The 22875-nt window shown below is 39.0% G+C and overlaps 1 protein-coding gene across 2 annotated transcripts in view; it reads right to left on the bottom strand.

The window, feature by feature from the left end:
* The window catches only part of CSMD1 (CUB and Sushi multiple domains 1), a 1903837-nt gene that overhangs the window by 556078 nt on the left and 1324884 nt on the right, over positions 1 to 22875 (bottom strand). For both annotated transcript variants that reach the window (XM_082715632.1, XM_082715633.1), the window contains exon 8: positions 22743 to 22830. In XM_082715632.1, coding sequence (XP_082571758.1) covers positions 22743 to 22830 — 88 coding nt within the window. The remainder of the gene's footprint in view (positions 1 to 22742; positions 22831 to 22875) is intronic.

Genomic DNA, 22875 nt, shown 5'->3' with positions numbered 1-22875 from the left:
AGCAAAGAGAGAGCTTAAAAGTAGTACACCAGAAAGGAACAGAGACAATATACAATAACAGTCACCTTATACGCAATACAATGGCACTAAATTTATATCTTTCAATAGTTACCCTGAATGTAAATGGGCTAAATGCTCTAACCAAAACACACAGGGTATTAGAATGAATAAAAAAATAGGAACCATCAATGTTCTGTCTGCAAGAAACTCATTTTAGACTCAAAGACACCTCCATATTTAAAGTGAGGGGGTGGAAAACAATTTACCATGATAATGGACATTAAAAGAAAGCTGGGGTGGCAATCCTTACATCAGATCAAATAGATTTTAAGCCAAAGACTATAATAAGAGATGAGGAAGGACATTATATCATCCTTAAAGGGTCTGTCCAACAAGAAGATCTAATAATTTTAAATATTTATGCTCCTAACATGGGAGCAGCCAATTATATAAACCAATTAACAAAATCTAAGAAACACATTGACAATAATACAAGGATAGTAGAGGACATTAACACCCTCATCACTGAAATGGACAGATCATCCAAACAAAAGATCAACAAGGAGATAAAGGTCTTAAATGACACACTGGACCAGATGGATATCACAGATATATTCAGAACATTCTATCCCAAAACAACAGGATACACATTCTTCTCTGGTGCACATGGAACATTCTCCAGAAGATATCACACCCTGGGTCACAAATCAGGTCTTAACTGGTAACAAAAGATTGGGATCATTCTCTGCATATTTTCAGACCACAATGCTCTGAAGCTAGAACTCAATCACAAGAGGAAAATTGGAATGAACTCAAATACACGGAAACTAAAGAGTATCCTACTAAAGAATAAATGGGTCAACCAGGAAATTAAAGAAGAATTTTAAAAATTCATGGAAAAAAATGAAAAGGAAAACACAACTGTTCAGAATCTTTAGGATGTAGTAAAGGCAGTCCAGAGAGGAAAGCATATGGCAATATAAGCCTTTCTCAAGAAACAAGAAATGTCTCAAATACACAACCTAACCCTACACCTAAGAGCTGGAGAAAAAAACAGCAAATAAAGCTTACCCCAGCAGGGGAAGAGAAATAATAATAAAGATTAGAACAGAAATCAATGAAATAGAAACCAAAAGAACAGTAGAACAGATCAATGAAACTAGGCACTGGTTCCTTGAAAGATTTAATAAGATTGATAAAACCCAGGCCAGACTTATCAAAAAGAAAGAAGAAAGGATCCAAGTTAAGAAAATCCTGAATGAAAGAGGAGAGATCACAACAAACACCATATAAATAAAAACAATTATAAGAACATATTATCAGCAACTATATGCCAGCAAATTTGACAATCTGGAAGAAATGGATGCATTCCTAGAGACACATAAACTACCAAAACTGAACCAGGAAAAACAGAAAACATGAACAGACCCATAACCTGTAAGAAGATTGAAGCAGTCATCAAAAATCTCCCAACAAACAAAAGCCCAGGGCCAGATGGCTTCCCAGGGGAATTCTACAAAACATTTAAAGAAAAATAAATACCTATTCTCCTGAAACTGTTTCAAGAAATAGAAATGGAAGGAAAACTTCCAAACTCATTTTATGAGGCCAGCATGACATTGAACTCAAAACCAGACAAAGACCCAATCGAAAAGGAGAATTATAGACCAATTTCCCTGATGAACATGGATGTAAAAATTCTTACCAAAATACTAGCCAATAGGACTCAACAGTACATTAAAGGATTATTCACTAGGACCAAGTGGGATTTATTCCAGAGCTGCAAAGTTGGTTCAACATCTGCAAATCAATCAATGTGATATAATACAATAATAAAAGAAAGAATAAGAACCATATGATACTCTCAATAGATGCTGAAAAAGCATTTGACAAAATATAGCATCCTTTCTTGATCAAAACTCTTCTAAGTGTAGGGAAAAAGAGTGCATATCTCAATATCATCAAAGCCATCTATGAAAAACCCACCGCAAATATCATTCTCAATGGAGAAAAACTGAAAGCTTTTCCGCTAAGGTCAGGAACACGGCAGGGATGTCCATTATCACCACTGCTATTCAACATAGTACTAGAGGTCCTAGCCTCAGCAATCAGACAACAAAAGGAAATTAAAGGCATCCAAATCGGCAAAGAAGAAGTCAAATTATCACTCTTTGCAGATGATATGACACTTTATGTGGAAAACCCAAAAGACTCCACTCCAAAACTGCTAGAACTCATACAGGAATTCAGTAAAGTGTCAGGATATATAATCAATGCACAGATTATATATATAATCAGTTGCATTTCTATACACCAACAACAAGACAGGAAAAAGAAAAATTAAGGAGTTGATCCCATTTGCAGTTTCACCCAAAACCCTAAGATACCTAGGAATAAACCTAACCAAAGTGACAAAGAATCTGTACTCAGAAAACTATAAAGTACTCATGAAAGAAATTGAGGAAGCCACAAAGAAATGGAAAAATGTTTTATGCTTATGGATTGGAAGAACAAATACTGTGAAAATATCTATGCTACCTAGAGCAATCTACATGTTTAATACAATCCCTATCAAAATACCATTGATTTTTTTCAAAGAAATGGAACTTTAAATAGATTACTTAACCCTAAAATTTATATGGAAACAGAAAGTACCCCAAATAGCTAGAGGAATGTTGAAAAAGAAAGCCAAAGTTGGTGGCATCACAATTCCAGACTTCAAGTTCTATTACAAAGCTGTCATCTTCAAGACAGCATGGTACTGGCACAAAATAGACACATAGATCAATGGAACACAATAGAGAGACTAGAAATAGACCCTCAACTCTATGGTCATTTAATCTTTGACAAAGCAGTAAAGTATGTCCAGTGGAAAAAAGACAGCCTCTTCAATAAATGGTGTTGGGAAAATTGGACAGCCACATGAAGAAAAATGAACCATTTCCTTACACCACACACAGAAATAGACTCCAAATGGATGAAAGACCTCATGTGAGAAAGGAATCCATCAAAATCCTTGAGGAGAACACAGTCAGCAACCTCTTTGACCTCAGCCACAGCAACTTCTTCCTAGGAACATTGCCAAAGGCAAGGGAAGCAAGGGAAAAAATGAACTATTGGGATTTCATCAAATCAAAAAGCTTTTGCACAGCCAAGGAAACAGTCAACTAAACCAAAAGACAACAGACAGAATGGGAGAAGATATTTGCAAATGACACATCAGATAAAGGGCTAGTGTCCAAAATCTATAAGGAACATATCAAACTCAACACCCAAAGAACAAATAATCCAATCAAGAAATGGGCAGAAGACATGAACAGACATTTCTGCAAAGAAGACATCCAGATGGCCAACACCAGACACATTAAAAAGTGCTCCACATCACTCATGATCAGGGAAATACAAATCAAAGCCACAATGAGATATCACCTCACACCAGTCAGAATGGCTAAAATCAACAAGTCAGGAAATGACAGATGCTGGCGAGGATGCGGAGAAAGGGGAACCCTCCTACACTGCTGGTGGGAATGCAAGCTGGTGCAGCCACTCTGGAAAACAGCATGGAGGTTCCTCAAAAAGTTGAAAATAGAGCTACCCTATGGCCCAGCAATTGCACTACTGGGTATTTCCCCTAAAGATACAAACATAGTGATCTAAAGGGGCATGTGCATCCCAATGTTTATGGTGCAATGTGCACAATAGCCAAAGTATGGATAGAGCCTAGATGTCCATCAACAGATGAATGGTAAAGATGTGTGTGTGTGTGTGTGTGTGCGCGCGTGTGTGTGTAAATATATAATGGAATACAACGCAGCCATTAAAAATTGAAATCTTGCCATTTGCAATGACGTGAATGGAACTAGAGGGTATTATGCTAAGCAAAATAAGTCAATCAGAGAAAGAAAGTTATAATGATCTCACTTATATGAGGAATTTGAGAGGTAAGGTAGGGATTTGTGGGGGAAAGAAATGTTAAATGAAACAAGATGAGACTGGGGAGGGAGACAAAATGTAAGAGACTCTTAATCTCACAAAACAAACTGATGTTGTGGGGGGTGTGGGGGGAGGAAGAGGGAGGGGGGTGATGGACATTGGGGATGGTATGTGTTATGGTGAGTGCCGTGAATTGTGTAAGCCTGATGATTCACAGACCTGTACCCTTGAAACAAATAATACATTATATGTCATTAAAAAGATTAAAAAATAAAATGCTTTTTATTCAAGTATAAAAATTCTATGTTACTACCACAACATTACATTCACAAGGCGAGTGTTATGCTATTTCAGAAAAACACCTTAGGGGAAAAGAATCATTTGTTCTAGAAAAAAGCAATCTATCCAGCCTAAAGTTGGATGGCACCTGGTTTTGGCTCCAGAGGCGCATCTGCAAACCTGATGCTCTAAGGTTGTAGGAATAACAAAATGTTGCAAAACAACGATTCAACAGGTGCATAACAAAATGTGCCAGACTCACCGCAGGTCCGAACACAAGCGATTCCTTCCTTTAAGCCTTTGTCTGGCATGGAGCTGAGTGTGGTAGTTTTAGTATCAGACAAGCGTATTACAAGAGGAAATTCTACATATGTTTTCTATTGGATAGACCCTCAAATTCATGTTGACAAAAATGAGAATGCCAGGGAGTCTGTGGGGAAAGATGCACAGTGACTCACGTGCATGGATACAGTTAGTAACAGATGCAAGAGTGCGGGCAAGTGAGCTAATGCCGTCCCTGCCTGCTTATGGGAACCATTTCGCCTGTGATCTCAGAGTGAATATTAACCAAGTGAAATTATGTCAGAATTTCCCACACTTCTAAATAACACTCTGGGGATGGTCATTGTCTTCAAAAATCATCACATCAGGGGGAGCCAACTTGAAAAATTCTGGATTCAACAAAAGTTAGCATGCTTCTTTTCTAAAGGGGCTTCTCAGGATACTGAAATTAAGTATGAGAAAATGTACTCTGCTTACTTAAGAGAAGACAAAGTATATAAAAGCCCCCAAGCTTATATATTCAGGAAGCCCCTTCTCACCAACTATCCAGGGCAGCTAGAACTCTATGGACTGATTTTAGGTACTTAACAGATCTTATCTTTGAAAGTGAAAAGTGTAAAAATCAAATTCTAGACCTAATTTTCATTTTCATTGTCAGTCTTGCCAGTTATTTAAAACAGGCATGCATGTTAGACATATCTGTCCATAATTTCTGCTCACTGGCTTTTGTTTAAACCTCTGAAGCCATAGTGAATAAATGCAATAACTCCAAAAATTTTGTTCTGAAAGCAGCTCTTATTTCTGTGTTCAGACCCATCTCCCCTTCCTTCTATTTACGAAAATCTCAGATTTCACACATTTTATCATTCTTTTAACACATTTCTATTGAACATCTATGTGCTACTTCACTCTAGGTATCCAAGATGCAAATGTTAATAAAAAGTTAAAATTTATCAAGGTCCCAACCTAATCTAAGTTGATTTTTTGGAAAGAACTCTTAGAAGAAAATTCCATAAAAAAGAAGTTATTAATACCTTCTCATTGACAGGTAAATTTAGAACATCTGAGATTAATTGTGTTGAACAACTTTGACAATTGCTAGTAGTTGGAAAGTGTAAGAAATAACAGAGAACTGAATTTGTGTAAGATCAAGATATATTGTACATAGATAATAAATACCTAAGTTGCAAATTTTAAGTTACACAGCAAAAGTAGCATATCTTGTGTTTTAAATAGAACAGGGAAAATAAATGTTTTAGTTCTTCAATGCTTAGCTCTTCTGAAAAGCTCATCAGTCAAACTTCTGATTTCCAAAGACATTTCATTTGTCACCATCTACTTGACTTTAACGACCGTGATCTGAAAAGTCTTTTGAGGTGAGTGAACTATTTCTAAATATGGTTCCGTTTTAACAAGAACTATTCCCAAATTTGGTTTCCCTAAATAATAGCTGTGCATTAATTTAATATTGGTACCATAATTATTTCTGATTAAAAAAAAAAAACAACTGAAGGGGCACTTGGTGGCTCAGTGGGTTAAAGCCTCTGTCTTTGGCTGAGGTCATGATCTCAGGGTCCTGGGATCGAGCCCCGCATTGGGCTCTCTGCTCAGCAGGGAGCCTGCTCCCCCTCTCTGTGTGGCCCCCTCTCTGCCTACTTGTGATCTCTGTCAAATAAATAAATAAAATCTTTTTTAAAAATGAAGAAAACACCTGAGGTGACTTAAAGTTCAAAGCAGAATCCAAAATAAGATATGTAAAATCTAACTATCTATGAATTACAGGAGATATAAACCATCTGGATAGAGAGATCCCACATCTTTCCTCAACCCATACTGGTTGACTTCTATCAAATCTAATGAAGAAACCAATTTCTCCATTAGGAGTTTTCTGAATCAATAGGTGGATCAACAGATGCAGATAGATGAGAGAGAGATGATAGGTAGATAGAGAATCTGCCTCTTTGTTGAAAGCAGAAATCCAGGTTGGAGCAGTGAAGGACAGGGAACGCTAGCAGAGACAAGAGTGGAGGCTATGTCATGGCTGTGGAAACATGCGGCCATGACTCCCTGCCGTGCCTTGGACCAAGAACCAAGTTGGAGTATGGGGATGGAACCAGACAGCGTCTTTCAGTGTTCTCTGTGCGGATCCCAGGGTAACCCCAGACTTGTTCTCATTTTCCAGCTCTGACCACACAGCGAGGTCTGTGTCCTACAGTACAGCCTTTCCAGGGGGACAGCATGGAAGTACGGCTAGCCCAATTAAGACGGAGAGGATGGGGCCCCTGCAATGACAGAGCAGTGCACCCCCAAACATTCACATCGCTTGTGTGCTGGCTGCGGAGGCCATAGATTTGGAAGTCATTCACCAGCCAGGAGGAGGGTGTGCATCCTGCCGGAGCCTTGGGGGAAACGCGGTGGCCATCCGCAGGGCACCGATGAGGTGGACACATCATGTCTCTTCCCCCCTTTTGCTGGGATGTAAAGGCAGGAGAAGGAAGGAAGCCATTGACTTTAATCCTAATGAATCGACACATCATGGATTTTCACAGCTTCAACAATGAATACACAAGATTTTGTGACACAGGCAAAATGGGGATTTGTTTAAAAAAATGATAGTATAAATGACATTTCATGCTGTACATCTGAACTCATGAGCCTGTAATTCAATCTCCTATACACATTTTAGTTAACTTCGCAGATACTACGAAGTCCTTCTCATATGCAGGTCTCTCTCCTGCTTCTCCCCGTCACACTTTTGTTTTGCTCTCTGCCTCTTTCCCCTTCCGGGCTTTCTTGATCATTAACGATTGACCGCCTCCCGTAAATAAAATTAATTCTTCCAGTGGTTTCTAGAGGAGGGTGCAAAACATTTTTCTAGAAAACCAAATTAGAATGACTTGAAGGTATTTCCTAACTTTAGAAAAAGAAGAAAAAAATGGTATTTGATCCAAGGAAAGAAATGAGAGGAAAACTGTCAGGAGTAATTCTAATGTCCTTCAACATCTTTAGAATGGTGAGACTCAAGCTCTAACCCTACTCATAAATGTCCCCAGTGCCCAGAGAAGGGCCTGGCTCATCAAAGACACTCAAAAACACGTGTTGAAGGAATGAAGAGAAGCCACGTTCCCATGCATGAAAATCCGCCAGTAAAGCAGGACTGAGAAATAATGCTGGCAAAGAAACGTAGTTGCTCTTCCCCCTCTTCTATTGGCCTTGATTCTGCCTTCCCTGCCTCGGCTTGACAACTGCTTATGGTCAGCCTTTTACGCACTGGGCACTGTGCAAAGTAGAAGGTTGTACTGATGAGCTCTTGGGGGCAAGAGGTAGTTCATCAATTAATGCACAACACGTTAACTAAATCTGCTCTGCTATGGGAGAACAACACATTTTGCCTTTAGTGAAAGGGTAAAAAAAAAAATGGTTACTACTAGAAAAAGACAATACACAGAATTTATTTACTATTTTGTTTTGTTTTGTTGTCCCAAAATGAGTGCAGGTGTTCTAAATTGAACTCCCCAACCTACACTTCACAGAAAGCCCTACTGGCTTCAGAGTAGATGGTTTGTTCCGGGAACTGAAGACAGCCAGGTCTGTCCACAATGGGATTTTGCGAAGCTCTTCTGAAAACCTCGGCAGGTGTCCCACTCCCCGCTGGCCCAGAGTTTCTTCCCCAGAGACACACAACTCTGGTTTCCTGCCCTTCAGCCCTGCTACTTCCTCTCTCTTTGATAAGGAACTTTCTTCTTCTAATGCTCCCTTCTATGTGTCATCTGAGAAACATTAACCAAAAGCACCCAAGTCCAGATAATGTGAGTCTGGGCAAACAGACCACCCAGAGAAGGCAGGTACCAAGAACAAAAGATCCTGAGGGAATGCCCTGTGTTTTGTTCACTTGGAAATCTCTCCCAGACCTTAGCATTGAGCTTATACTGTCCCCGAAATAACTAACTTCCAGATAAACCCACTGACTCTCTAATGAGTGAGTCTGTTGCCCACTCAGAAAGGACCTTTGGTACTTAACTGGCCGCTCTCCATTTCAAGAAAGATGTGGTCCTCATACAGGAGACTGAAAGCCTACAAGGACAATCTGTGCTAACCCAGGCACTTGTGCCTAAGATGCCATCAAAGTGCACGGCTTGCACAATGACATAGATATTGCCATCGTCAGAGAGATCAATGCACAGCCACTGTGAATTTTGGAATGTCTTTTGTTACCCTTTTGATTTTCACATATAATGTATCATTTCTGGGTCATTTCTTTTTCTTTTTATAGAAACAATTTCTAGACTCATCTCCTCAAACCTTGAGGCAATTTAGCGCCACTAGAAGTGCATCACAGAATAGATGGATCCCTCTAGCCTAAGGAAAGAACAGAAACTAATATTTCATATCGTTTTTAGAGGCTGTATGTTAACAATTGTGCAACAAAGACCCCTAACAATGATTGGAACATAAGGCACTTCAAGGGGATGAGTAACCACAATGCCAGGACAAAGGGCCTTCAACTGACAAGGGATCTTCAAACTGCGACCAGCCATCAGAAGCACGACATAGAGGAAGGCATGTAACTTTTCCCATGAGGCAATTTAATTTCAGTCTTCCAAGGATGCTAAAAGATCATGGGAATCTGCCATTTGCCCAACAAGAGGGCTTCCTGTCCAACAGAGTAGAAACGGTAAAGCTTCCTCTTCACCACCCACCCACCATCCCTGCAGAACCAGAAGCCAGGTCCACACTATTACAAAGGATGCATTTTGGAAAGAAACAGGTGGAGAGGGGATCTGGATGCTCAATGGCAGAACTTCTCCATAAGCTCTTTTCCCATTTTCTTTGTCTCCTTGTGTGTTCAGAGCCAGGAGGTCCTCTCCAGTCAGAAGCAGAAGGTTTTCAGTAACCCTCCTCTTGTGATCTTGGGAAAACTAGCATGGTAATACGAAGTTCCGAAAAGCTCAGTGGTGCCTATATTCACTTCTAGGCTTTGTTTTCTGGTTTCCAGTAGTATTCCATCATGGTGCCCCTGAAATCCCTGCTCATTCATGGAAGCTGCTCACAGGACATACTTCTTTATTATTTTTCCCTGGAACATTATTTGATGGAGGCCATGACTGGGCAATATTTTTGCAGGGGGAAATCAAGTTGGCAACCCTTGTTTTTAAGCTTCTGCAGACACATACATGCCTTTGAAGACAAGTTATTGGAAGAGGTTTCTAATAATGAGATTTATACACACTTTTTCAAACAAGATACATGATCTTAAATGCTTGTTTTCAAGTGTGAGCCCTTCTGGTTGGGTATGCCATCTGTCTCTAATAACTTACTGTGTTTGACATACATCAGGCAGTCCAGTGGCTGTTCACTGGTCTGCCCACTGAAATCACATGGGCACTTAAAAAATCCAAATATTGAGGTAGCTGGAGGGATCCACTTCTTAAACACAAAACATGGTTTCTGTGGGATAGAGGCACTGGAGGATGAGAAGTTACTGCTTTGTTCTGGAAGAGGAAATAGTTCTGGAGACAGATGGTGGAGATGGTTGCACAACGTGAATAAGCTTAACATTGCTGAACTGTGTACTTAGAAACGGTTAAGATGGTGAATTTTATGTTAAATACATTTTACCAAAATTAAAAGTTTAAAAGAAAATCCTAACGCTCAGGCCATATTCCTAGTCAATTAATTCAGAATCTTTGGGGACAGTTAAGAGCACGGTGGCTGGCCACTCTCTATCTAGTGGCGATCAATGAACACGAACTCTCCATTCATTCTTTCCATGGATGCATTTTTTTGGTGGAAGTGCATTAGGCAAAGAAGCAAGTGACTAGAGATGCCGAGGACTTTTTAAGTGAATTGGAAACATTGGGGAGCAGGAGAATGACCCCAAATAATAAATGCACTGGTTAATTTCTTAGCATTCACTGCGTTTATATTCTTAAAGTTGACAACTCTTCTCTGTTTCAATGATGATGAACTCACATGCTTCCTTTGGCCCCAAGGATGTTGGTACCCCTTTAGTAGCATCACAGTAGTTTTGTAGAACTGTATGCTCTAAGAGACCAAGGAGAATTATAACTAAGAGACACAGACAGAGCTTTGCAGATCTATCAGACTTCAGAAATCCTCGAGTCTTCTATTTCAACTCCTTCTTTTACAGATGGGGAAACCAATAAACAGAGAAATAAACTGCATTACCCAAAGTCACTGTAGAGAGCATTAGTATTCACCCAGTCCTTAAAAAGGCATTTCTGTTGATGACCAAGTGGGCTAATGATGTCATCAACTATCACTTGCATTTTGAAACTGACAAATTCGGGTATGCCTCAATAACCATGATTTATTGTTCCAGAAAACTACTTAGATGGATATTATTATTTTGATTAAAAAATAATTTATTGTTGCAGACACTGGAAAGGCTGGAAGAGAGAGGGAATGTTCCGTGGGTTCTGCTGGATGGATTCTTTATTGGAAACAGCTTTGGCCGGATAAATGAGACTGAAACATGCATGGGGTGCCCTGTTTCAGAGGCACAAAATGGTTTCAGATAATGTGGACAGGAAAATATTGGTTGTGATATTTATTTAAGTAGTTTTAAAAAATACATCCAGGGCTCTTTGAAAGAAGAGTAGTCATTGGCAAATACTTGTCGCAGACTATAGTCTCTTAGTAACAGTGAATCTTACAGAGAATAAGACGCCCACCTTCAGCAAACAGCATTGAAACGAGTGATGTCCCTCTAATATTTTTCCAATTATACATGGCAAGTATGCTGGTTTATATGCTGTTAGTGTAATTCTTTATATTTTCATGTAACAAAAGGCAAGTGGCTCTGGTGTTCCTGAAGTTAACTCACAGTGAAGAAATACTAAAGCTTGCTGCACCAACATTTTAAAACTATAAAGAAAATGATCAGTAGTAAAGAACACCAAAGGAAAATAAAATAAAATAAAAATAAAAATAAAATAAAATAAATTATCAGCATATCAGAAATGAAAGAGGGCTGAGTATGGAAGGTAGAAATGAGCAGTAGTTTATCAAGAGATTTGGCATATGGATTTTTTTCTCTGCTTCTCATTGTTTATGTAACTGTATTTTATGTATCCCAGTTTCTTCCTTCATGGGATGACTCTTAGTTCCACTTGACACTGCTTGACATCATATATTCATATAAATGTGAGATTCCTTTGAGTTAAAAGGGCCAAGATGTAAGAACAAATGGTATAAATTTGAATAGTGGTCTATAAAAGTCAAGAATTTAAATTAAATATTTGGGGTTTTTTTCTTTTTTCCTTTATTTATTTATTTATTTTTTAAAAGACTTTATTTACTTATTTGACAGACAGGGACACAGAGAGAGAGGGAACACAAGCAAGGGGAGTGGGAGAGGGAGAAGCAGGCTTCCCTTTGAGCAGGGAGCCAGACATGGGACTCAATCCCAGGACCCTGGGATCATGACCCAAGTCAAAGACAAACACTTAATGACTAAGCCACCCAGGTGTCCCTAAATATTTGTTGTTTAAGTCAGAATTATCACAATCCCAACAAGCAAATTCTCTTTGAGCATAGGTCATGTTTAAAGAAAAATTGATAATTTCTCTGCCTGATGGCAGTTAATTTAATGGGTTTAGCTGGATGCTAATTAGGCTATGATTGCATACCCTAGCAACAGTCTTATTAGTTTCAATTTAATGCAATTTAACATAAAAACCTGTCTACCATATGTTGAGCACAGTAATAAGAAATCAAATCAATAAATCCTGTCCTGTCCTCTTTCCATCGGGACCTCACAATTCAACATGATAGAAACTACATCTAATGTGAGAGAAACATAAATAAGTGACATAAACAGTTGTGCTGAAGAGGCTGAAATTATGGGATGAAGCAAGGTGGCAGTAAAGACTCCTCGTCCTACAAATGGAAGGCAATTGTGTGGATGGGAAAGGCAGACACAATTAGAAAATATTCTGTCCTACAAAACCTCATCCTAGCGGGAACCATGGAGCATGTGTCAGCATTTCCCAATCTTGCTTCTTCAAGCACCTCGTGTTTCTATATTAGCTCGTGCTACTCTACCTGTGGGATATCTACCACCTGAGAACAATTTACATGGGTGGTGAGGTATGGCAGGAGGGAAAACTGTGCTTAAGAATATGACTAAGATACAGATGTCGTGAAAAAAAGGGCCATCTGTACCCCAATGTTTATAGCAGCAATGGCCACGGTCGCCAAACTGTGGAAAGAACCAAGATGTCCTTCAACGGACGAATGGATAAGGAAGATGTGGTCCATATACACTATGGAGTATTATGGCTCCATCAGAAAGGACGAATACCCAACTTTTGTAGCAACATGGACGGGACTGGAAGAGACTATGCTGAGTGAAATCAGTCAAGCAGAGAGAGTCAGTTATCATATGGTTTCACATACTTGTGGAGCCTAACAAATAGCATGGAGGACATGGGGAAATGGAGAGGAGAAGGGAGTTGAGGGAAATTGGAAGGGGAGGTGAACCATGAGAGACTATGGACTCTGAAAAACAATCTGAGGGGTTTGAAGTGGCGGGGGGTGGGAGGTTGGGGTACCAGGTGGTGGGTATTAGAAAGAGCAAGCATGGATTGCATGGAGCACTGGGTGTGGTGAAAAAATAATGAATACTGTTTTTCTGAAAATAAATAAATTGAAAAAAAAATTAAAAAAAAAAAGAATATGACTAAGAATTGGAAACAGAAACACATAACCCTAACCCTAACCTTAACCCTAAGGGTAGCAATGGGTTTCCCGAGAGGAGGGAGTTTTAGGATAGGTAACAAAGAGTTCCTACAAGTTTAGGATTGTTGTTAAATGTGGTTCTGCCATGTGGGGTAGTGAGAGGTGCACATATGGGAGAAAAGTTAGAAAAGGAAGAAGGCTCACGGAAGAGGATGGAAGCCCACGTTTTTCAGAAACCAGAGGTCCCTGAATTCAATTTCAGCCTGTATTAAATGTGAGAAAGAATTTTATAAAGAACACAACTTAAGGGGTGCCTGGGTGCCTCAGTGGGTTAAGCCTCTGCCTTCAGCTCAGGTCATGATCCCAGGGTTCTGGGATCGAGTCCCGCATCGGGCTCTGGGCTCAGCAGGGAGCCTGCTTCCCCCTCTCTCTCTCTGCCTCTCTGCCTGCTTGTGATCTCTGTCAGATGAATAAATAAAATCTTAAAAAAAAAAAAAGAACACAACTTAAGTTTAGAAATAATATACATAAAGAACCTATAACATGTAGCAACAATACAAAATGTAATATTTATATAAATATATCACATGCAACGTTTATACAATATACATAGAACGCATAACATGTGGCTATCTATATAATATTTCTATATAATATACACTATTTATATACTATATAAAAAAACCTACTATACTCAGCAGTGTGAGCACGGGTGCTGCTAGTCTATATAAATCCTTTGTGCAAAATTACAAGGTGACATTCGCTCTTAATTGTCACTTAGAACAAAGTAACCCCATGCTTAGGCACATCGGTTGGAACATTGAGCTCAAGGTTAGGCTCGAACCACATCTGGACTCCTCATGGGGTGAACTGGGGGGTGTCCACAAACTGGACACCCCATCCAGTAGCTCTGCATGACAGGTGTGAAAACATTCAGTCATTGTAATTGTCCTTATTAACAATCCTTTGAGGTCAAATGGGGTTTTGGAGTCAAGAAGATCTGGCTTCAGATCCCAGCTCTAACTATGACTAGAAACAGTATCTTGGCATGTTAACATTCTGAATTTCAATAGCTATGTTTTCAAAAGTTGGGGTGATGATATCCACCTGTCCCTATATAGTGCCTACCTAACTTACTACCATAGGAAATAGATAGTTAACAGACGGCACCATCCATCCATAAATTCTCCGTCTGTGCTCCAGTTCCATCCCTTACATATGGTATCTGAATTTTCCTATCAATCTATTCATAAATATTCCATTCTAATGAATATACTTTGTCTTTTAGAGAGTGGTCAGTGGTGAACAAAATGTCCAAAAATTGTCCCCAAAGTGATTTGAATTCAAATAAGGAACCTTTGAGTTTTAGGCTTCAATATTTGGAATTCTTTATAGATAATACTGGAATTAATATTTAGATTGCTTATGGGGGAAAAAAGACTTCCATAGAAACAAAAATAATAATATAAATAAAATCAGATGAGGAATATTTTACCAACCTAATAAAGTGCACATTTTTAAAAACAGAAACAGCCCCAAATTACATATAATTACAGTGCTAACTACAAATGAATTCTATCCACTCTTCTTGACAATGTTGGTCATTAGTTTGGATTATATGTTAGTCATTAGTTTTGATTACATGAATTTAGAAAGAACTGAATTGCCTTTCATTAAAAACAGTCTCAAAAAGACTTTAAACAATCAAGAATATCCTCCCTCTTTTTAAAACACCAGCGTTTATAGTCAGCTTATCATATGCTGGGCCATGACATGTCATTCCTCTCCGTGGTCATAAGGCATTTTTACATGGTTGTGATCTTTTTGCATATGAACACACATGGATTCTACTGCCACTGGAGGGAGGCAGTCAATCAATGACTGAAGACTCTACATCAAGGATACCCAGGATCACACATAGTACCAAACTACTAGCTGGGATGACACCGGGTTTTAATTTAGTAGAAACATAGAAAATATCTAAATAGCCTGTTTCTTTGTCCACATATCCTTTTTTCTTATGCCTTCAGCAATGTTTTTATGCTGTATAGAGTCAACTTTCCTATCTAATGCACCTTATTTCAAGGTGTGGCCCACAGACCCCTGGAGTGGGTCATGAGACCCCTTCAGAGGGTATGATATTTTTACATGAGACTGTTTTTATAACACTAAGAGATGTGTGCTTTTCCCCATGTGTTGCTATTTTCACTGATGGTGAAAAAGCAATGGTGAGCAAAGATGATAGTGACCTAACGTGAACGGAAGCAACAGCACCATGCTCTCGCGTGGAGATGGAGGAGGAGGGCATGAAGAGGAAGAGGAAGAAGAAAAAGAAGGAGAAGGAAGAGGAGGGGGAGGAGGAGGACGAACAGAGCCAGAATCACTTAAGAAAGGTCTTGAGGAAGGAGAAAAAATTTTCAATTTTAATAAATCTTGGCCATTGAGTGCAAACTCATCTGTGGTGTATCCTGAAGTCTGACACGATCTCAGGGAAAAAAGTGCATTGAAACTGTTTGGATTGTGAGCTGAATTAACTGCTTTATTTTCACAGAACACCTTCTAATGTGAAAAAATAACTAATTAGCTATTATTGTTAATATTTGAGTTGTCAGACATGCTCTTTAAAAATTGAATGAATGAGCCCTTTTTTTTGAATGAGAGATTTATTCAAGAAAACTGACAAAATTGTAGCCAATAATAAAATTCAAGTTTTTTAATAAAAATTAGAAATTTTGAAAATTTGTATGTGTCACCATGAGTTTGACACCTTCCCAAAGCTTAAATATTTTTCCAGTGAGATCTATAGAGATATTAAGACATACAGTGTTTTTTATATTGTGTAGGGAAGTGTATCAACATTTGGAAGCACTCATAACTCAATCAATTATTTGTCAAATGACAAAGGCATAATGGTACAAAATCGTGCATGTCTGACATTTTAAGATGGAAGCTTTGAGGTGTTTAAGGCAAATAAGTATAAAATATTTATTTTTATGATTTCATATTCTAAATTCAACCAATATTTAAGAAAATATCATTTGTCAATTTTTATAATATCACATATTATATATCTCCATATAACTTACTGGAAAAATATTTACGCTTATAAAGCTGTCAAACTCCCGGTAGCACATACAAGAAACAGGCTTCTACCACAGAGAACAAACTGACGGTTCCTGGAGGGGAGATGGTGGGAGATGGCTTACGTAGGTGATGGGCATTAAGAAGTGCACTTGTGGGGGCGCCTGGGTGGCTCAGTGGGTTAAGCCGCTGCCTTCAGCTCAGGTCATGATCTCAGGGTCCTGGGATCGAGTCCCGCATCAGGCTCTCTGCTCAGCGGGGAGCCTGCTTCCTCCTCTCTCTCTCTGCCTGCCTGCCTCTCTGCCTACTTGTAATCTCTCGCTGTCAAATAAATAAATAAAATCTTTAAAAAAAAAAAAAAAAAAAAGAAGTGCACTTGTGATGAGCATTGGGTATTTATGTAAGTGATGAATCACCAAATCTACACTAAATTAATACTGAAACTAATATTACCCTGTATGTTAGTGAAATGGAACTTCAATAAAAACTTGGAAAAAATAAAATAAAGTTCTTTTATTTTTCAACCATATGTGAGGCAGGATTTTTAAAAATATTTTAACCCAAACAACAGAATGTACCAGACTGAGTGTAGCAACAGACGGATGAATCCGTTCACAGTGTCACCATACTAACAAAAATCAGAAAAAAGTAGGAGTGGCTATGATACAAGAGGGCTACGTTGATTTCAGAGGGAAAATATATCACCCAAGATAGAGAGGGACACCCCATATCATCAGAAGTGTGAGTTCCTTAAGAAGACAAGGTTCTGAGGAGGGCGCGGGCTGTGATGTGCACTGGGTGTTATACGTCACTAATGAATCACTGAACGTTGGGGAAAAAAGTCACTCATACTGAAAAGAAAAAAGAGAGGAGAGAGTCTTAACAATAGAGAACAAACTGAGGGCTGACAGAGAGAGGTGGGTGGGGGATGGGCTGGATGGGGGATGGGTACTAAGGAGGCACTTGTGATGAGGAGCACTGGGTGCTGTACGCGTGAGGAACCACTGAATTCTACTCCTGAACCCCATAAGGCACTGTATGTATAACATGTGGCTGTCTATATAGTCCTAATAGAATACAATATACATGTATATTATCTATATAATCTATACAATATATCAACCAGAATTTAAATAATTTTTTTGAAAAATACAAGCAACTTTAAACATGTATATAACAGAGCTTCAAAATGCATGAAGCAAAAGCTGATAAAACTATAATAAAAATAGACAAGTCCACAATCGTAGTAAAGGATTTCAATATACCTCTCTCAATAACAGAACAAATGGTCAGAAATCAGTGAGGATAGTAAAGACCTGCTTGACACTGTCCTACTTGACCTAATCGATATCTACAGACTATTTCACCTACCGTGACAGAATATACATTATTTCCAGTTTACATGAAATGCTCGTAAAAATAGAGCATATTATAGGGCAGAAAGCAACTCTCAGTCAGTTGAAAAGGACTCAAGTCGTAAAAGCATGTTCTCTGACCACACAGTTCCTGGTAAATCCCTAGATAGTTGGAACACTGTCATGTAAACTGTGGGTCACTGAAGTAATCACAAGGGAAAACAGGCAGTATTCTGAATGGCAAGCAACGGAAAACATAGTACTTATGGGACGTAGTGAACTCTAGAGTGAAAGAAAACCCACGTCAGAACGCAGTCTTAAATCACAGCTTCCGTCTTAAGAAAAAGAAGGGCAAATCAATCCTATCGTGATCAGAAAAAAGAAAATAACAAAAGAGCAGAAATCAACAGAGTACAAAATAAATAACACTGATATAGAAAAACTGGTGACACCAAATGCAGTTTTTTGGAGATTAATAACAATGATATATCACTAGTCAGATGTATCAGGTAAAATAGAAAATTCAAGTCACCAACATCAGAAATAGGACTGTGCCATCACTACTGATTTCAAAGACAATAAGGAAAAGTTATTAATAACATTATGATGATAAATCTGACAATTTTTGGATAAAAGTTGAAAAATTCCTTGAGATTGACAAACTGTCAAAGCTACATACTCGAGTAGAGGGAGAATCTGAATTAGCTTGTAAGTAGAAGAAAAGTTGTAATTTAAAAATTTTCATAAGAAAATTCCAATCCCAGATGACTTCATTGACAAATCTTCCAAAAATTTAAGAAAGAAACATTATCAATTCTACACAAAATCTTTCAGGATATTACAGATGAGAGAATATCCCTTAATTAATTTTATTAGACCAGCATTACTCTAATAGCAAAACCAGACCAAGACATTATAAGTCATATATACACATACTATATAAGTGTATATAAGAATATGCTAGAGGCCTCTATCTCTCTGAGAACACAAACACATATATATTTATATATCATGACCAAATTAATGTATCCCAGAATGCAAGAAAATCCATTAATATAATTAATTTTATTAACAACTGAACAGAACAGATCATCTCAACAGAACTAGAAAAAACCTTTGACAAAATCTTTATCAAATTCTGGTAAGAACTTACAACAAACTAAGAATAGAAGGGCACTTTCTTAACCTGATAAAAGTAATCTATGAAAGCCTACAACTAATATCACTTAAGGATGAGAACCTGAATGTTTTCAACCAAAGATCAAGAATGAAGCAAGAATGAGGTACCCGTCTGCTCAGTGGGAAGAGCATGCGACTCTTGATCTCCACCTCATGAGTTTGAGCCCCTCACTGGGGACAGAGATTACTAATAATAATTAAAACTTACAAAAATGGAATAAAGCAGGAATGTCTCATGTCTCCCACTTGTATTCAATCTCATAATATGGGTTTTTTCCAGATCCTTCAGGCAAGGGAAAGAAATAAAATATATTCACATTGGAAAGAAAAACCTAAAACAGGCTTTTTTGGTACACTTGCGTGGCTCTGCTAAGCATCTGACTTCAGCTCTAGTCTCATCCCAGGGTCCTGGGATCAAGGATCTCAGGGTCACTCCAGAATCCCACGTCAGGCTCTTTGCTCAGTGCAGAACCTGCCCCACCCTCTGCCCCTCTCCCTGCTCATTCTCTCTCTCTCTCTCTCTCACTCTGACAAATAAATAAATAAAATCTCTTCTTAAAAATGCTTTATTTGTAGTTATTGGGATCATCTAGAGAGATAGTCCTCTGAGGTGTGGAGTTAGTAGAACTGATTTGTCACAGTTCTGTAGAGACACACATATGTATGCACACACATATACACTCAAAGATAGCAAAAATATTTACATTTGTATTTACTCGTTTTTTAAATATTTTTTATTTATTCGTTTCAGAGAGAGAGGGAGAGAGAGAGAGAGAGAGTAAGAGCATGAGAAGGAGGAGGAGCAGAAGGAGAGGGAGAAGCAAGCTCCCCATGGAGCAGGGAGCCCAATGTGGGGCTCATCCCAGGACCCCGGGATCGTGACCTGAGCCGAAGGCAGATGCTTAACTGACTGAGTCACCCAGGTGCCCCTGTGTTTAGTCTTACAGGAAGTTTTAATCTTTCAAATCACTTTCCCTTATATTATTTGATTGCCATGAACTTGGGAGACATGTCAGCAATAATAGAGATTCCCCAGAAAAATGAAATATTTGGAAGTCTGCATGTCTCATCTGAGATAAGGTACTCCATTTCATCCTTGGCTTTCCCCAACACACATCAACACAACCTTAGGAGCTAATTTTATCCCGAAATTAAACCTCTTCTTTGGAAATAAGGCTGTGGTAAGAACAAGCTAGAACAAATGTCAGCATAGTCACCTAAGATGCTCATAAAACATTTCTTTACTGCCCTTATGCTAAATGGACACTGGAGACTGGCCTCAGATGTTTCTCAACTCCCCATGGTCTTCTGGAGATTAAGACACTTCTCTAACTCTCTTTACTATAGGCTGCAATTTGAACAATTTGGCACGGCCAGATAGCATTTCACTGACTATGTTTTAAAAAGGAGGTCTGCCAAATAGGTCAAAGACGTTTCCAAATTCCCGTGAAGATTTTCAGGGGTGACAGAGTACCCATGGGCAATCTCCCTCATCCACACAGTGCACTTGCGTCGTAGACGCTGAGTGCCTGGGCGGCAGGCTCTATTTTAGTCACCAAGAGGCAAGATGACTGCGACACCACTCCTGCACCCGGGAAGAGTGAGTCAGACGGGGAAGTGCACATGCGGACAATCATGAGGACTCACTGCCGCAAAGTCTAATGGACGGAGGTGTCTGGTTATGGAGGCATAGGGACACTTTTTCGTGGGGGAGGAAAATGGAGGTAGTCGTTTTTAAGATAAGACAAGATGACCTAGGATAAAAACCTCAATGGAACACTGGGGAGGGCATGGGCTATGGCGAGCCCTGGGAACTGTGTAGGACTGATGACTCACAGACCTGCACCCCTGGAACAAATAATACATTATACGTTAATTAAAACAAAACAAAACAAAACTTGATGGATTCTAGCAAGAGTGTGCAAATTAAAAAAAAAATGTGTACGTTTCATTTATTTTATCTTCAAATGATAAAATTCCTGGATGCCTTCAACTGACATATTTTATGTGATAGTGAAGTCAGCCTCTGCCTTCATTAGAGCAGCACAGCCATGAGACGCATCACACCCACTGAGAGGGCTAACAATTACTGGAGCCAAGCCCGGCTCTGGAGAACCTCCTTGAGTCAAATGAAGGAAGCCAGTGACAGACCGGCGGGGGCGGGGGTGGGGGCGGGGGTTGGTATAAAAGGTGGAGCCGGCTGGTTGGGGATCTGTGGCCTAAAGCTCCCGGGTTCAGGGACTGAGGCTCATCACCAGTTAAAAGCAGCTTGCATCTTTGCTCGTTTTTCACCCTGGCCCGATCCTGCTTCCTCCGTTCTGTTTCTCCAAAATGTACATTAAAAAGAAAAGAAAAGAAAAAAAAATCACTTGAAAAAGAATCCTCCTCATCTCGAGCTCTGCTTCAAAGGAACTTGAACTAAAACACCAGCTCCTTAACGACATCAAACTTTGTATCTTTAACCTGAAAACAATACAACTTTCCATTTGCTTCAAACTGGACAGACACTGCTAGGAAATCAAAAGCTTTTTGTTACATTTTAATGGAAAAATACTATATATATACCTACACACACGTATATGTGTATATATATAACCATACCAACTTCATTCAGCCAGCCTACAGACAATTTTATTCTCTCGCCTTTTAAATATTACTATTGTTACTTGTCTTTTTCACTAATATGTGGAATTTAGGAAAAAAAGAGACAAACAACAACAACAAACCGAGGTTCTTAAATACAGAGAGCTCCCGGTGACCAGAGGGAGAGGGCGGTGAGGAGTGAAGTAACGGGGAGTCAGGTCCCGCTCACCTCACGCACCCTCACGCACGCATGTAAAATATCTGAACCATTATATTGTACACTTGAAACTAACAGAATGAAAAGTTAATATTAAATAACATGTTTTTAAAAAAATAACCATTGCTACTACAATTATACTTCTACCTTCTTTGCAGGTATAACTTTTTTTTTTTTTAAGATGTATGTATTTATCTGAGAGAGAGACAGAGACCGAATGAACAGCAGGGGCAGGGGGAGAGGGAGAGAGACCCTCAAGTAGACTTCATGCTGATCCTGGAGCCTGTCTTGGGGGCTTGATCTCACAACCCTGAGATCCCGAGCTGAGGTGAGAGCAAGAGGCAGACGCTTGGCCGACTGAGCCCCCCAGGCTCCCCTTTAACTGCATTTTCAGTGTCAGCTCACTTTATCAGCCCAAACTCTCTACACCTGTCTTCCTTTTAAAAATGGGGAGATTTTAGGAGATGAGAACACTTCCCTCGCGCCTTCCTTCCTTATGTCGAAGCTCACTCCCAGTGTGAGTACCCACCTTGGGAGCCGGCAGATGTTTCTTGAACTAATGGAAAGGAATTCAAAAATCCGAAGACATGATACTGTAGTTATTATCTACACAAATAATAAGATAATCATAATGCACTGCATTAATACTGCCACAACTGGAGAGTCCTCTCTAGTCCTCATCACAGTCCTTTTAGTAAAATGAATCATAACATTTTCTGAAAAAACAAATTGCATTGAATGTCATTTATAGTCGTTATTCTAGAACCTGAATGAGATCATTGTGAGGCTATAGGTAAATTTTTGCTCCATGTATTTTTTAAAACATCAACCAAAATGCATTAGAATATGGGAAGGTAATTATTAAAAAGAGGAGAAAAACATTTTGGAGACAAATTTTGATCATACATGTTTAGGGCTGATTCAAATAGTGAAAAGCATCCCCACTGCGACATGTGAAAGTTTTCAACACAATATGCTTTAGAGTTTTACAGAGAATATAGCTGCTGAATAATGGAGAAGTTGTATCTTTAATTCAAAAGCACACAGCAGTTAAGGATAACAAATAGAAATTATATATATGTATGTATTTGAAAATAGCAGGCTTTTCAAATAACCCATGTATTACCTACCTGAAGTCAGAACCTGCTCTTCTACCATTCTCTGGAATCCCAGGATCCGGACACATGTCAGAAACCAATGCAACACCTCCTTGACTCACTGGAATAGAGAGAAACATTCTTGTAATTTTGTGTAGCTCTTGAG

Source organism: Mustela nivalis, assembly GCF_964662115.1.
Source record: "Mustela nivalis genome assembly, chromosome: 20".
In the NCBI taxonomy this organism is placed as follows: domain Eukaryota; kingdom Metazoa; phylum Chordata; class Mammalia; order Carnivora; family Mustelidae; genus Mustela; species Mustela nivalis.
Note: the sequence above shows the minus strand (reverse complement) of the source record. Positions and strands in the feature narration are given on the sequence as shown.